The sequence below is a fragment of the Myxocyprinus asiaticus genome, chromosome 49 (assembly GCF_019703515.2).
Source record: "Myxocyprinus asiaticus isolate MX2 ecotype Aquarium Trade chromosome 49, UBuf_Myxa_2, whole genome shotgun sequence".
Lineage (NCBI taxonomy): Eukaryota > Metazoa > Chordata > Actinopteri > Cypriniformes > Catostomidae > Myxocyprinus > Myxocyprinus asiaticus.
In genome coordinates, this window is record NC_059392.1 from 21,291,276 (window position 1) to 21,306,175 (window position 14,900).

A 14,900-nucleotide genomic window follows, 5' to 3' on the forward strand; every position below is an offset into this window, starting at 1 on the left:
CGTGCATTGCGTGCCGTTTGCCTCCTGATGTACGCTCAGTTTTCGTTTAAGTGTGAGAATGCATGGCATCGCTTTGTTTGCCATTGCTACGCATTCTCGTCTTGTTTATTGGTTGGCATGGGCGTATATTGCCTTATTGTCTTGGCGATGTGCGCTCATGCCATTCGGGTGTTTTGTGGTCTTGTAAGTGCACGTGACTTTGTTTTGTTTCGGTATCACCACATGTCTCTCTGTCTTAGGTCATACCACGCCTCCTTGTTTGCTTATTATTAGTTCATTTGCCTCACCTGTCCCCTGTTAACTCGTTTGATTTCTCTACCTATTTTAGTCCCCTTGTGTTTGCTGTCCAGTGCCAGTTTGTCTTGTTTCCAGTCTTGTGTGTCTTGTGTTTGCAGTCTGTCTTGCTTCCAGTCCCAGTCCTGTTCGGTCCGGTCGGTCCTGATTCCCTGTTACTCTCTGCCCCAGCCCTGGATTATAATAAATTTACGTTTTCCCCTACAGGGTAGTTTGTGTTTGTTTTTCCCCCTTGTGGGAGTTTTATGTTGGCTTTTGTGTTTTATTTTTGTATTAAATAAACCTTTATTTTTCACTCTACGTTTGGGTCCTGAGCCTCTCTATTCCTGACAAGTTTAGCAAACAATTCGTAGTGCACAGTCATAGTACATAACGCTGTGCCTAATGCATGCACTAAAATAGAGACCTTAATGTTTTTAAATTAGCTACTTTTCATGCAAGGTTAAATTTATAATAAATAATAGTTTAGTAAACAAGACATAGCAGATGGTCATAGCACGTATTGTTGCCTTTAATATGGGTATGAAAATAGAGACCTTAATGTTTTTAAACTAACTACTTTTCATGCTAGGTTAATTTTGTGATAATAGTTTATCAAACAAGATGTAGCTTGCGGTATTAGGGCATATCGTTGAGCCTAACACAAGTACGAAAATAAAGCCTTTAATGTTTTTATACTTGCTACTCTCATGCTAGGTTATTTTATGAAAAATAATAGTTTAGAAAATGAAACGTAGCGCATGGTCATAGCGCAAGGTCATAGCACATAACGTTGGCTTCACAGTAATGTTAAATTTTCAACTCATCATTTTCACATGCAAATGAGCTTGAGATTTGCTGCAAATGTTTGCCGCAAAGCTCATTTGTATGTAAAAATAATCAATGGCGAATGTGCGGCAAGTTTGCGGCGAATTTGCCATGAACTCTTGATTTTTCTAAGGGAAGGGATTTGTACCTTTATTGCTTTAAAAAAAGTCATGAGACACTAAAGTGTGCCATATTTATGGCAGATGCCCTTTGGTATATATTGGAAGTTGCAAAAACAAGATCAGCCTTGTTGGTCATTAACAATAAATACCTTCGACAGTTTCCATTGGACTTCCACATTCCCAAGGGGCCACAGTTCAGATTGCAGGACTTAATCTGTATTGTGCACACACATACACAAACACGTCCATACTGAAGAGCTGATGGCAAAGGAGGTGTTGTTTTTGGGGACAGAAACAGAGGGAATTTTGGTCCAAATATGTTCAACTTTAAGGCCAGAGGTGGGAGGACAGGAAAAATCCCCCCGAACCACAGGATGCATATGGACAGACCATGGCAGCCACAATACAGGATATGGAGGGAGAACGAAAGGAAGAGAGGTTTGTGGTTTTTTTTATTTTTATTTTTTTATCAAACCCCCTTCCAGCATTAAGATAAAGCACTGTCAGCCATGTGGAAATTATAGATGATATAAACAATTTTTTGGCATTTTTTAAGGAAAATGTGCGAGGTGCTTGCCCATGCAAAACTCATTGCCACAATGTTCCAGCATTGCTTGCAGTTGATTTAGGGTGTTACAAGTATGTTGCAGTGCGGGTGGTTTCAAGGGTGTTTTGAGTTGTATTTAGCATATTGCTATGCAGTTGCTACTTTGTTCTGGGTGATTGTTAGGTTGTTGAATGGTTTTCTAGCACATTGTTCTGTTTTTTCTAGGGTATTGATGGTGGTTGTCAGGACATTGCTATGCAGTTACTAAGGTGTTTTGAATGGTTTTAAGCACATTGCTATGCACATTGCTATTTTCTGGGTGGTTGCTAGGTACTTGCTTACTGGACCACAGTCTGTGGGATTTTTTTAGTCCATTTTATTCTCCACCAGGCATAAATCTGATAACATTTTACATTAACACTCCTTTTGTTTAACGTTTATAAAAGGGCTTATTAGTTACTAAGACAAATGCATTATAAATCATTGATATTTAGTTATAACAACATACACTATATTGCCAAAAGTATTTGCTCATCTGCCTTTAGACGCATATGAACTTAAGTGACATCCCATTCTTAATCCATAGGGTTTAATATGACGTTGGCCCACCCTTTGCAGCTATAACAGCTTCAACTCTTCTGGGAAGGCTTTCCACAAGGTTTAGGAGTGTGTTTATGGGAATTTTTGACCATTCTTCCAGAAGCGCATTTGTGAGGTCAGACACTGATGTTGGACGAGAAGGCCTGGCTCGCAGTCTTCGCTCTAATTCATCCCAAAGGTGCTATATCGGGTTGAGGTCAGGACTCTGTGCAGGCCAGTCAAGTTCTTCCACACCAAACTCGCTCATCCATGTCTTTATGGACCTTGCTTTGTGCACTGGTGCGCAGTCATGTTGGAACAGGAAGGGGCCATCCCCAAACTGTTCCCACAAAGTTGGGAGCATGGAATTGTCCAAAATCTCTTGGTATGCTGAAGCATTCAGAGTTCCTTTCACTGGAACTAAGGGGCCAAGCCCAGCTCCTGAAAAACAACCCCACACCATAATCCCCCCTCCACCAAACTTCACAGTTGGCACAATGCAGTCAGACAAGTACCGTTCTCCTGGCAACCGCCAAACCCAGACTCGTCCATCAGACTGCCAGATGGAGAAGCGTGATTCGTCACTCCTGAGAATGCGTCTCCACTGCTCTAGAGTCCAGTGGCGGCGTGCTTTACACCACTGCATGCGACGCTTTGCATTGCACTTGGTGATGTATGGCTTGGATGCAGCTGCTCGGCCATGGAAACCCATTCCACGAAGCTCTCTACGCACTGTTCTTGAGCTAATCTGAAGGCCACATGAACTTTGGAGGTCTGTAGCGATTGACTCTGCAGAAAGTTGGCGACCTCTATGCACTATGCGCCTCAGCATCCGCTGACCCCTCTCTGTCATTTTACATGGCCTACCACTTCGTGGCTGAGTTGCTGTCATTCCCAATCGCTTCCACTTTGTTATAATACCACTGACAGTTGACTGTGGAATATTTAGTAGCGAGGAAATTTCACGACTGGACTTGTTGCACAGGTGGCATCCTATCACAGTACCATGCTGGAATTCATTGAGCTCCTGAGAGCGGCCCATTCTTTTACAAATGTTTGTAGAAGCAGTCTGCATGCCTAGGTGCTTCATTTTATACACCTGTGGCCATGGAAGTGATTGGAACACCTGAATTCAATTATTTGGATGGGTGAGTGAATACTTTTGGCAATATAGTGTACATTAAAAAGGATGACTGTCATGCAATACTTGGCAAATAGTGAGCATTTAAACTTACATGTTATAAATGCTTAATAAATACACTTATTAATACTTATAGAAATCAAAAGCATAAAGTGCACTAATTCTTGATTTATATCACAACGCAGCAAAAATAGACTATTATAGTGAGATTAAAAGAAGGTATTATTTCTTATTGTTACAGTGAGCTTTGTATTTGTATTTACAATTGTAGTAATGTTTTCACAGTCCTCTGCAAAAACACTTTTCATGCTTATTCACCTATATAATATAATAAAGCCTGATGAGCATTAAACCATACTGAACTTTACTGTAGGTACATAAGTTTTTAATGTTGTCAACTCATTAAAAAAAGGCTTCATGTATGTCCACTTTAAGTTAAGGTTCATTTTCATAGGTTACTAATGTTGAATAAGTTTTATTAAGTATTTAGATCATGTGAGGCAAAATGGCTCACTATTTGGCAAGGATTGTATGAGAGCCACCCTTTTTATTGCGTATTAATGATTTATATCGCATTTGTAAATGCTTATTGGTCATCAGTTAACCCCTTTATAAGTTCTTAAGAAAGGGAAAATTCATGTAAAGTGTTACCAAAAATCTACTGTATGTCTGGTAGCTTAGAAAAGTTATAGCACACTTCTTCTCAATAAGCTACATGATTTGAGGTTTCATTCATGTCTATTAAACAAATGTAGCTTATACAAGCTAGTTTCAAAATTTGGCTTGTTTGGGATGATTAGAGTGTTACTGGGCCCCTTTAATGCTGAAATCACACATTAGTTCATAAAATCAGTCGTGAAATTTCATAAACACTCACTTGTGTTATTTACCATGGTAAAGATAGTTTGCGGTTTGAAATTCAGACTATGATTGATTCTAAACCCGCTATGCACACTCATAGACATGTAAATAATTTTGCATGTAATTCTTCATGTTTTGTGAATTCAGATGACATCATCCTCCGCTCTGCAATCAGTCGTTTAAATTTTAGGACTCTTAATTTTCTAATGCAATTAGCTCCAAAAGTTGAACACCTAGAGGACTGAAACCACTCTCATATTGACCAGTCTGATTTGTGAATTTTTTCACAGCAGTTTGTTTTCCTGTCAACCCTTTTTAAGTCCATGAGTCGGGACGGTGACAAATAAGCGTTCTTCACTTTTCACTTTCACATTTCCAGCAAACACGCAGTCTGGGTTCATGTAAATGTACTTGTTTTAGATAGAGCCTGATTTGTGAAAACTTTCACAATCACATTTGATCACGTTTGATTGTGTCTTACTGCTCTACCCCCATTGCCTTTAGTAATAATAGGAAATCAGCTTATAATTCTGAAAACTGACCATCTTCACAGGTCACAGTTCAAAAGGTGAATTTTTTCACAGATCAGTTTTTGTCCCTTAGCCCTTGTTTGAGTGCTTGAATCAACAGTTTACCTAAAAAATCAGTGTTATAGGATTTGAGAGGTCACATTCTTGAAACATAATAATTATGATGGAAAAACGCTAGTTTCACACAAACTGGATTTTGATGGCTTTTTTGTTGACAAATAAAATTTTGATATGGATGATATGTCAACTAGCTAATCATTTTGTTCAACCCTTGTGCGGTGTTCGGGTCATTTTTGACCCATTTTGATTTCGTTTTTTAAGAAATATTGTATCCTTCATCTCGGTGGGCCAAGGCTTGGTTACTTTTTCCTACATTTGCCATCTGAGCACACAGATAAATTGGACTGTGTTCAAAGAGTTTAGGCCACGTGACAAAAAAGTAACACTTGTGGTGTTCCATGTCATTTTTGACCCACCATAGGAAATGAATGGGAAAGACTAAAACACAAAGCAATTACAACACTAAGCCTATAAACTGTTGACTCAAGGATTCAAAAAAGGGTTAAATGACAAAAACTGATCTGTGAAAATAATTCACAGATCAGGATGGTCTATTTAAGCCTAGTGTGACCCGTCTAGTTGGTCGTTATGTAGAATTCTAAGAAGTTTATTGGTTTTATGGCTTAGTTTATGAATGATTCAAAATGCCAATATGCATGAAACCATCAAACTGAGTCAAATCAATCCAGTTTTGTGTGAAACTAGTGTTTTTCTATAATAATTATCATGTGTTTCAAGAATGTACCTCTCAAAGCCTATAACACTGATTTTTTTTAGGTAAACTGTTGACTCCAGACCTCAAAAAATGGTTAAGAGACTAAAACTGATCTATGAAATAATTCACAAATCATCATGGTCTTTTTGAGCCGACTGTGACCTGTGAAGATGGTCAGTTTTCAGAATTATAAGCTGATTTCCTATTATTACTAAAGGCAATGGGGGTAGAGCAGTAAGACACAATCAAACGTGATCAAATGTGATTGTCAACGTTTTCACAAATCAGGCTCTATCTAAAACAAGTACATTTACATGAACCCAGAATGCGTGTTTGCTGGAAATGTGAAAGTGAAGAGTGAAAACTGAAGAGTGCTTATTTGTCACCGTCCTGACTCATGGACTTAAAAAGGGTTGACAGGAAAAACAAACTACTGTGAAAAAATTCACAAATCAGACTGGTCAATATAAGAGTGGTTTCAGTCTTCTAGGCAGGGCCGTAGCCAGTGGGGTGAAATGTGGTAACAATTCTAGGGGCCCAAAGGTCCAGGGGGCCCACAATAAATTCCAAACTGTATTATTTTAATAGGTAAGGGGCCCAGAGCAATGTATAGTCAGGGGGCCCAGAATTTCTTGCTATGGCCCTGTTTTTAGGTGTTCAACTTTTGGAGCTATTTGCATTAGAAAATGAAGAGTCGTAAAATTTAAACGACTGATTGCAGAGCGGAGGTTGATGTCATCTGAATTCACAAATCATGAAGAATAACATGCAACATTATTTACACGTCTACAACAGTGCATAGCGGGTTTATAATCAGTCATAATCTGAATTTCAAACCGCAAACTATCTTTAGTTTGTGTGTTATTAAGCTTATTCTAAAGCTTATTCTAAATCTAAAACTGAATTAAATGAGAGTTCATTGAAGTGAAAAGTTCCACAACACTAATACTACATCAAATGACACTATTACTTTTTACGCAAGTGTTACGTCTTTCCCTGATTAATCACAAATGTTGACATTTCCTTTCAGGGAGATGAAGCATTCTTACGCCCGAGAGGGCAGAGTTTATTTCTGGGAGCAAAAGGTATTCTGTTTCATGTTGCATGTGACGCAGGACCTTTTGTTATTTGATTGACAGTCCATAAATCCTGACTTAAGTGCATATTAAAGATGGTTTAAATGTTTACTTCTGCTCTAGACTGCTGGAAGGAAATATGAACTATTTTAGATTAGATAAGACGATGAAGAGCCACTTTGCTAAGTAATGCTAACTTTTAGAGATACTTGTGATCCATGTGAATAATAGCATAAATAAAAAATGACATTTATCATCTTAAACAAACATGCATGAAACAGAAAGCTTAAAGTTTCCACAACATTCAGCGCAGATGCAAATGTCCTGCTGGATTCGGATGTGACAATATGCGTCTTATGGGCGGGGCCATGTCTCCTCTCATTTGCATATACGTCACTCACGCTTTAAATGACTCGCGCAGCAGCTGGATTCTTCAGTGATGTCGATCTTTCACATCCTCCTATAAAGTCTTCTTCTAAGTATCGGCTTTAACCTAACTAGTTTCATCAATGTCTATTCCCAACGATCACACACTGGAGTCCCTGATGAGAGACCATTCATCCATCGCAAGAGAAGCAAACCTGTTTAAAATGAATAAAACTCAGACAAGACTAAGTCTCAAAATGTGAGTATAGCTCAAGTTGTATTTTCGTGTTTGTTTTCACTTTAGATCTCAATCTTTGTTAATGATCTGGCCTGGTCTTTTATACCAGCCTACTTTTATATTATAAAATAAAACCCAAAAACTTAAGCTTGATGACTGTTTACAATATTACAGAATTGAATATATTTACATCTGTGTATGGCAATATTCAAGTACATTGTACTTAAATAGTCATTCAGAAATGACACCTGTCATATTCATATTCATATTCATAATCGAATATTCAAAGTCGACTTAAAATATTATTTAGGCTAATTTGATGCTGTACTTTTATAGCCATAGGCTATTAATAAATCAAATAGAAAATATTAAAATAATTTAATTTGTGTGTAAAATGTGATGTTATGTTTCAGTTTGATATTCAAAATCCTAAACAAATAATAATAATTTGATTTCCGATCAATTTTCGATTTTGAATATTCAAGAAAATAATTTTCACTCCTTACATTCTGCATTGTGTTTCATCTGTTAAAATTTGAATGTAATATTAGTCATTTAAAAATGACATCCCTTTGAATAGCAATGGTAATTGCAGAATAATTTATTAGGCTTTACCTTAAACATTATGTCATATATAAGAGAGAATATCTGACAAAAGCAAACTGGAAACAAAGGCTTCCACTATATGCCGCCAGTTTTATTATGCAGAGCATTTTGTTAGTATTTCTGGTTAATACTGATACTGATATAATGTGAGATAAAAATACAATATAACCTCTGTTGCAGTCTTGCACACAGACTTTTAGTGTAATCCAACTAAAAGAGTTAGCAATACAGACATTTATATACTGTAAGTATCTGTAATGATGAATAAAACAAATGGCCACATGTGATTGTGTGCTTTGGAAAATGGATTCTAACCATGTTTGAAGATATGGACGGCAGAGAGACATTAGACAGAGACAAAGGGGAAGAGAAGAGAAAATGAAGGGACAGAGGAATAGTTGTACCTGATGAGACAATATTTGCTCTACATTATTCTGGTTGACTGTTCATCAGCATGGTACAGCAATGCCTAGCAACAAGTTCAGCTAAATCTGAATCATTTTACGGTTACTGGACATCTATCATTACAAAAAAAGGTAGCTACAGTAACTACAGCAACAGAAACTTACTGTAGACAAATAGGTAATATACAGGGCTTTGATACTACATAGGGGTGTAACGATCCATCAATCTGGATCAATATATCGATCAAGTAACCAATGATGCGTTGTCATCGATGCAACCCATAAACATCAATGTATATTTTTTTAAGATGCACCTTTATTTTGACACTTTAATGCCAGCCATGTCCGTATGCATCACTTGTATGTGACTTTATTTTTTATATTATTTACTTTTCTGTATTATAATTTTTCTGTATTAAAAAACTGAAGTACCTTATTTTGTTGTGGATTTGCACTTTTCAGAGAGCTCAATAAAATATTCAGTAGTTTGGTTGCATCTGAGAGATTATAAATGTAATTGATTGTGTAAAATAGGCACATAATATCAGAATAACTTGCGATTTACACCCCTAATCCTACATTACTCCAGTTTAGAGGCCATGAAATGTACTGTGTAGTGTGTATAATGTATTACGTTCATGATTGTGATAATCACTTTCTCTGATAATCTGTGAAAACGGATGTCTACTTTGTCTAACCCGATAGTACTTGTTCTACTGTACTGTATTTCTGAAGAACTGAGGGGCATCTTACAATGCATAGTATTCTTACTTTTTAGTTTTACAGCATATTCCTTAATTTATGCTAATCTGTCTGCACTTTAAAACAATTTGTTAGTGTTGAGTCAGTAAAGTTCTTTTTGACAGTCATTTTCAGCCAACATCACTTTACTGTAATGTAGGTTTACTCTTAAATAAACTTTTTCTTCCATATATTATATAGTAGTATGTAGTATTATGGTCTATAACTACAAAACATATAATGATTGACCTGCACAATTCTCCCTGGTTGATCAAGGTTTTTTTAGCAGTGTTTTGAATCGATCCTACTGATGTGTTGTGAGCAGTTCAATAGTTTGTGTGTTTGCTGGGTTTGTGTGTTATTTTAATTCAATGTTTAATCCATTTAATCACCTTTGTAGGGAGCCACATAGAGAACAGTGAGGGAATTCATTTTCTAAAATAGTTTTCCAGTCCCTCGCAATTATTTGAGTTTCCCCTTGCAATAAATTAATAATTTAGTTTTACTACAATAACCGTAGTATAACCATGGTATTTGTGGTAAAACAATAGTAACCACAAGATTAACCATGGTTACTACAATATTACTATGATAAAAACATGGTTACTGTGTGGATACTAGAGGTTTACTGTAGTAAAACCATGGTTAATTATATCCAAACCATGGATTCTGAAAAAAAAAACAAAAAAAAAACATGGTTACTACAGTCATGGTTACTATAATATCTCTATAATAAAACCATGGTTACTATATGGGTGCTACAGTATTACTGTGATAAAACCATGATTAAATTATACAAAACCATTATTTCTGCTATAATAAATAAATAAAAAATAACATGGTTACAACAATTATGGTTACTACAATATTACTATAGTAAAAACATGGTTAATTGTATATTACGAGGTAAAACAAAACATATTGAATGGGAATGCAAACTATTGCAAGGTAATGGAAAATTATTTCAGAAAATAAATTCCCTCCATGTCCTCTAAGGTGCTCTGAACCTTTTTGTCTTCATCAATTGTTCATGTAGTCTCTCAATTACTTTAAGGTCATTTAAGCTGCATGCATAATAATTATAAAAGAATAAGCAAAATGCTGAGTATAGCATGTCACACCGCAGGACAAAAACATTTCAAGTGAACTACCAGAATATGCTTAAAGTAGGGATGTCATAAAATAATGATATATCGATTATTGATCGTCACGTTATTTTATCGATATATTTTTGAGGCATTGTTGTATTAAAATTTGCCAACATTTAAATAAGAAGCCCAATTTGCTTGCTTTCCAAAACACTCTGTTTAACAGTCTGGCGTAATAGTGTTGGGAAACCACAAGGGGGCGATAGACTGAAGCACCCACACACATACACACACACACACAAAGGTTTTGGTACTTCTTCAAGAATGAACTAAGTGACTGATGATTTTTCAGGTTAGTGAAACTGGTGTAACTTTGCAGACTGAACAATTAGAAATGGCGATGTTTTTTATGCAATGTTGCCTGATATATCTCGATAATCTTCAGATTATCGATGCGTGAAAAAGGCATTGATCCCAAGTCTAGTTTAAAGGCATTTAATATGAGTCAGAAATGTACAGCGTGTTTGTTTTGAAGAAGTGAGAAGGAGCTTACATTTCTTGTTTTCCCCTTTTTTTTAACTAGGATGACCACCAGAGAACGATGGCGAGTTTACAGGCGCATTAGCCTCATGTTCTTCTTGGCCGTAGTGACACTTACCGTCGTCCAGAGAGGAAACATCAACTCATTACAAGACTTACAGACAGAAAGCATTGAGAGACAGACGCGTATGGAGCTCATGGCAGAAAACAATCTACAGGAAAAGGGCCACCATTTGGCTCCGTTGAACTTCTGGAAGAATAAGGTGCAAAAAGTGGAGGCCACCACAGAACATTCCAGAATCACCCAAGACCAAGGTCCCACAACCTGGGATATCACCAATTCCAACTGCAGCGCCAACCTCAACTTCTCTTCTTCTGAGTGGTTCACGGGGCTGGAACCCAATTTCAAGCAATTCCTGCTCTACAGGCACTGCAGATACTTCCCTATCCTTATGAATCATCCAGAAAAGTGTGCTGGGGATATCGAGTTGTTGATGGTCATCAAATCGGTAATAACGCAATATGATCGAAGGGAGGTGATTAGGAAAACCTGGGGCAAAGAGCAGGTGATATACGGCAAAAGAATCAAAACCCTCTTCCTTCTTGGGACGTCTTCCGATGACAAAGAGAGGGCAAACCACCAGAAGCTTCTGGAATATGAGGATTACATTTATGGAGACATCCTACAATGGGACTTCATGGATAGCTTCTTCAACCTTACCCTCAAGGAGATCCACTTCCTGAAATGGTTCGCCACCTACTGTGGCAAAACCCGTTACATCTTCAAAGGAGATGATGATGTGTTTGTCAGCGTTCCCAACATCTTGGAGTACCTGGAAGACAGCCAAGACATGGGCAAACTCTTTGTTGGCGATGTTCTCTTAAAAGCCAAGCCCATTCGCAAAAAGGACAACAAGTACTACATCCCATATGCCTTGTATAATAAGACCCACTACCCACCATATGCTGGTGGAGGTGGTTTCTTGATGGGCGGCCCTCTTGCACGTAAACTCTACGGAGCGTGTGAAACTCTGGACCTCTATCCCATTGATGATGTGTTCCTTGGGATGTGTCTGGAGGTGCTTGCAGTCGCCCCAATAAAACACAATGCCTTCAAAACATTTGGACTGGTCAAGAATAAAGCCAGTAAGCTGAATAGGGAGCCATGCTTTTTTAGGGGCATGATAGTGGTACATAAATTGCTCCCACCGGATCTCATAAACATGTGGGAACTGGTCAATAGTGACTTGGTCTGTGCGGAAAAAACTGACATTTTATAGTTCAAGACTGAGTCTCTGAACTGATGAGTAATCGAAGGAAAGAACATGAAGAATGTGCAAGAAGAACTTTGAGGTTACTCAAATGCAAAGTATTCCTTTTTTGAGGAGATTACTGGACTATATTTTAACCTAAATTATGTACCAATGAACAGAAATGTAATAATGTGAATGATGGTTCTGATTCGCAAATTTCGAATTTCTGTTAAAATAGTTCTCAAAATCATTATTATGTAAATTGTCACATAATTTACTCAAGTATGGTTTTATGCAGTGTTCAAATTGTGCTCTTGGGGGTGCCTTTATGCTGCATTCACGTCGTGTCGGAATTACTGTTATTACAGTATGACAACACTTGAGATTCTACTTGGAGCTGTTCGTGTCTTTGGCAAGTTATTAGTTTCAATGGCAACACTCATAACGGCAAAATGGCGTTGTTGATAACAGCAAAATATCACTACATTAACTAATTACCTCTCACCTCTATATGTTCTAGCAAAGTTTTTAAAGCACTCCAGGGAACAATGGCAAACAAAAATATGTGTTCACTTCCTTTAACTGTTTTAATCAACCATATTGATTATTTTTTACATGATGTCACGACTGTCAGTTCTGTGCTTTAATAGAATTCAGAGTTTACAACATGCAATTGTGAGTTGTACGTAGACATGAATGCTTTTTACAAGTCAAAATCTCGTAATTACGGTAATTCCGACATAACATGAACGCTTCATTAAATGAGGATCCACTCTAATAGTTTCACACCTTGACTACACCAAGCACATCCGTTGACGCTACGCGACGCACTGCAACGGCTTGAGGCTGTCTACACTGGACGCGTCGATGCGAACATTCTAAACCAATTATTTGTGATGTGGGCAGTAGTAGAGCCAGCGCATGCTGCTCAAAATGGAAGAGGACAGCAGTTTACTGTCGGCGCGATGGACGGACGCTTCTGGTGTAGACAGCATCATTGATTATAATAGGGTTCTATTGCTTTTCATGGGACGCGACATGCCACCCACGTCCTGTGTAGACAGGGTGTCACTCAGCAGCCATCTGTAAGATTGAAACAACATATAGCATTTTCCGATTTTCCAAAAAATCTAATTTGGATTACGAAAAATAGGTCGGATAATAGACAATATTGTGTTATTGCAGGACAATAAATTGAAAAACATTATAGTTTTATGTTTTTAGTATTCTAGTGTCAATGAAACGCCTTATGGGGAGGTCCCTTAACTCACCCATCACCCCCTCAATTCGAACACTGGTTTTACAGACAATTTACTCAGAAATTCATTCTGCTCACATTTCATGAATGGGGCCCAATAAGTGCAAATGTTTAAAGGGTTTGTGGAATTTATTCAAACTTTTTCAAGGACATTAAGGCTTCAGACCCCAAAGTCAAGTGTCGTAAGTTTCAAAAGTATGTGATTGTCCAAAATAGGAGGAAACATAATCTCTACCTCACCAATTTTATTTCAGCTGCCCCTCTGTGGACGAATGTTATCTTAACATTTGTTTTCAAAGTGCATTCAGAAAATGTACCATGTTACTAGTGATGCAATGATGTACATCTCTCAAATTACATGGCATTACTTTATTTACATACATTTGAAGGAATGTAAGTTGATGTCGTATGAAGTGTAACAGATTATTTGATTTTCTCATAGGCTTGCGATGCGTTTGGTAGAGGGTTTACTTTAAAACTGTGAAACAACAAACTGCTGGTACATGTAAATGATTAATTAATTTATGAAATTCCTCCTTGGATTGGGAGGGTGGAGTTTGGTGTAGGTTATTTAATTGTACTTTAAGGTTACGTAAAACACTGACATTTGTAATCCAGAATACGTGGTGTGATTGTGTAAACAACAAAAGGACTGGAATGAACAAATTGTGATGAAATTTTTTTAGTATTTGTAAATAAACCTTTCCTTAAAAAGACCAATGTGTTTCTTTGTTCCTTTTAAATATCCTTTGCATTGATAAATAAATTATTTAACTTTTGGCTCAATGTAAAAACATTAGCACATGTAGTTTCTTAACAAGTAAACAAATTGAGTGTGTCTTACACTGCTTACTTGAAAAATATTTTTATTCCCATATTTTCCCTTATTTTACTTCGGACTCTACAACAGAATCTGAATGTTGTTGTTTCAAACTTGATTTAGTCACAGGTTTAACTTTAAAGGTCCATATACAATTTTGTAATAAGTTTGTATGCTATATAGATGGTATCTATACAACAGCATTCCATTTTCTGTCTAATAACACTTCAAACAAATCAAATACAAAGGCTGGGATACTTTTCTTAGTAGTAATTTGCAGATTTTGGTTAATATTTAAATGAGTGTTCATGAAGGTTTTCTTACTAAACCAACTTAAGACACATAACCTGTATTGTGTTGTGATGCTTACACACATGTGAAAGCATAATACCAATATAAATATACTGTATTATAAAGAAACAAGTAAAATACTAAATTCCTGAATACTAACATCACAAAATCACGGCTAGAAATAAAGTTTATTGTATGTGTGTTTGTCAAAATACTGCTAAGAAAGACAATAACAGAGGGATTGTTCAGATATTTTAGACATAATTAAAACAGAAAATATATTATTAATTATATAGTATTATTATTATTCAATGTATTATTAAAATATATTATAATATGCCAACATTATAATCTAAACTGCCCACAGAAAACATCTTGAAATTTGATATCTGAACAGTGCAGTAACAAAGTTCAATATTTGACTAAAGTATAGTGTTTCAATACCTGGGAATAACAATTTTGTAAACTGAGATCTTAAAAGATATGCATGACAGCTTACATTCATAAGAACAATGAAACAGTAAAAGAAGAGTTTCACTTTTTCATCATACTATGAATCTATT

At 36.6% G+C, this 14,900-nt stretch overlaps 1 protein-coding gene across 1 annotated transcript; it reads left to right on the forward strand.

The window, feature by feature from the left end:
- Positions 1-7,185: 7,185 nt before the first annotated feature.
- On the forward strand, positions 7,186-13,942 carry b3gnt7 (UDP-GlcNAc:betaGal beta-1,3-N-acetylglucosaminyltransferase 7). The gene is made up of 2 exons (XM_051693482.1): positions 7,186-7,357; positions 10,759-13,942. The coding sequence occupies exons 1-2, from the start codon at positions 7,242-7,244 to the stop codon at positions 11,993-11,995; spliced, it is 1,353 nt and encodes a 450-aa protein (XP_051549442.1). The 5' UTR covers positions 7,186-7,241; the 3' UTR covers positions 11,996-13,942.
- The last annotated feature ends 958 nt before the right edge of the window (positions 13,943-14,900 follow it).

Bases quoted from the DNA above. Each gene is read 5' to 3' on its own strand.
- b3gnt7 (XM_051693482.1), top strand. From the start codon at position 7,242: ATGTCTATTCCCAACGATCACACACTGGAGTCCCTGATGAGAGACCAT. The intron at 7,358-10,758 runs GTGAGTATAGCT...TTTTTTAACTAG, and splicing joins ACAAGACTAAGTCTCAAAAT to GATGACCACCAGAGAACGAT.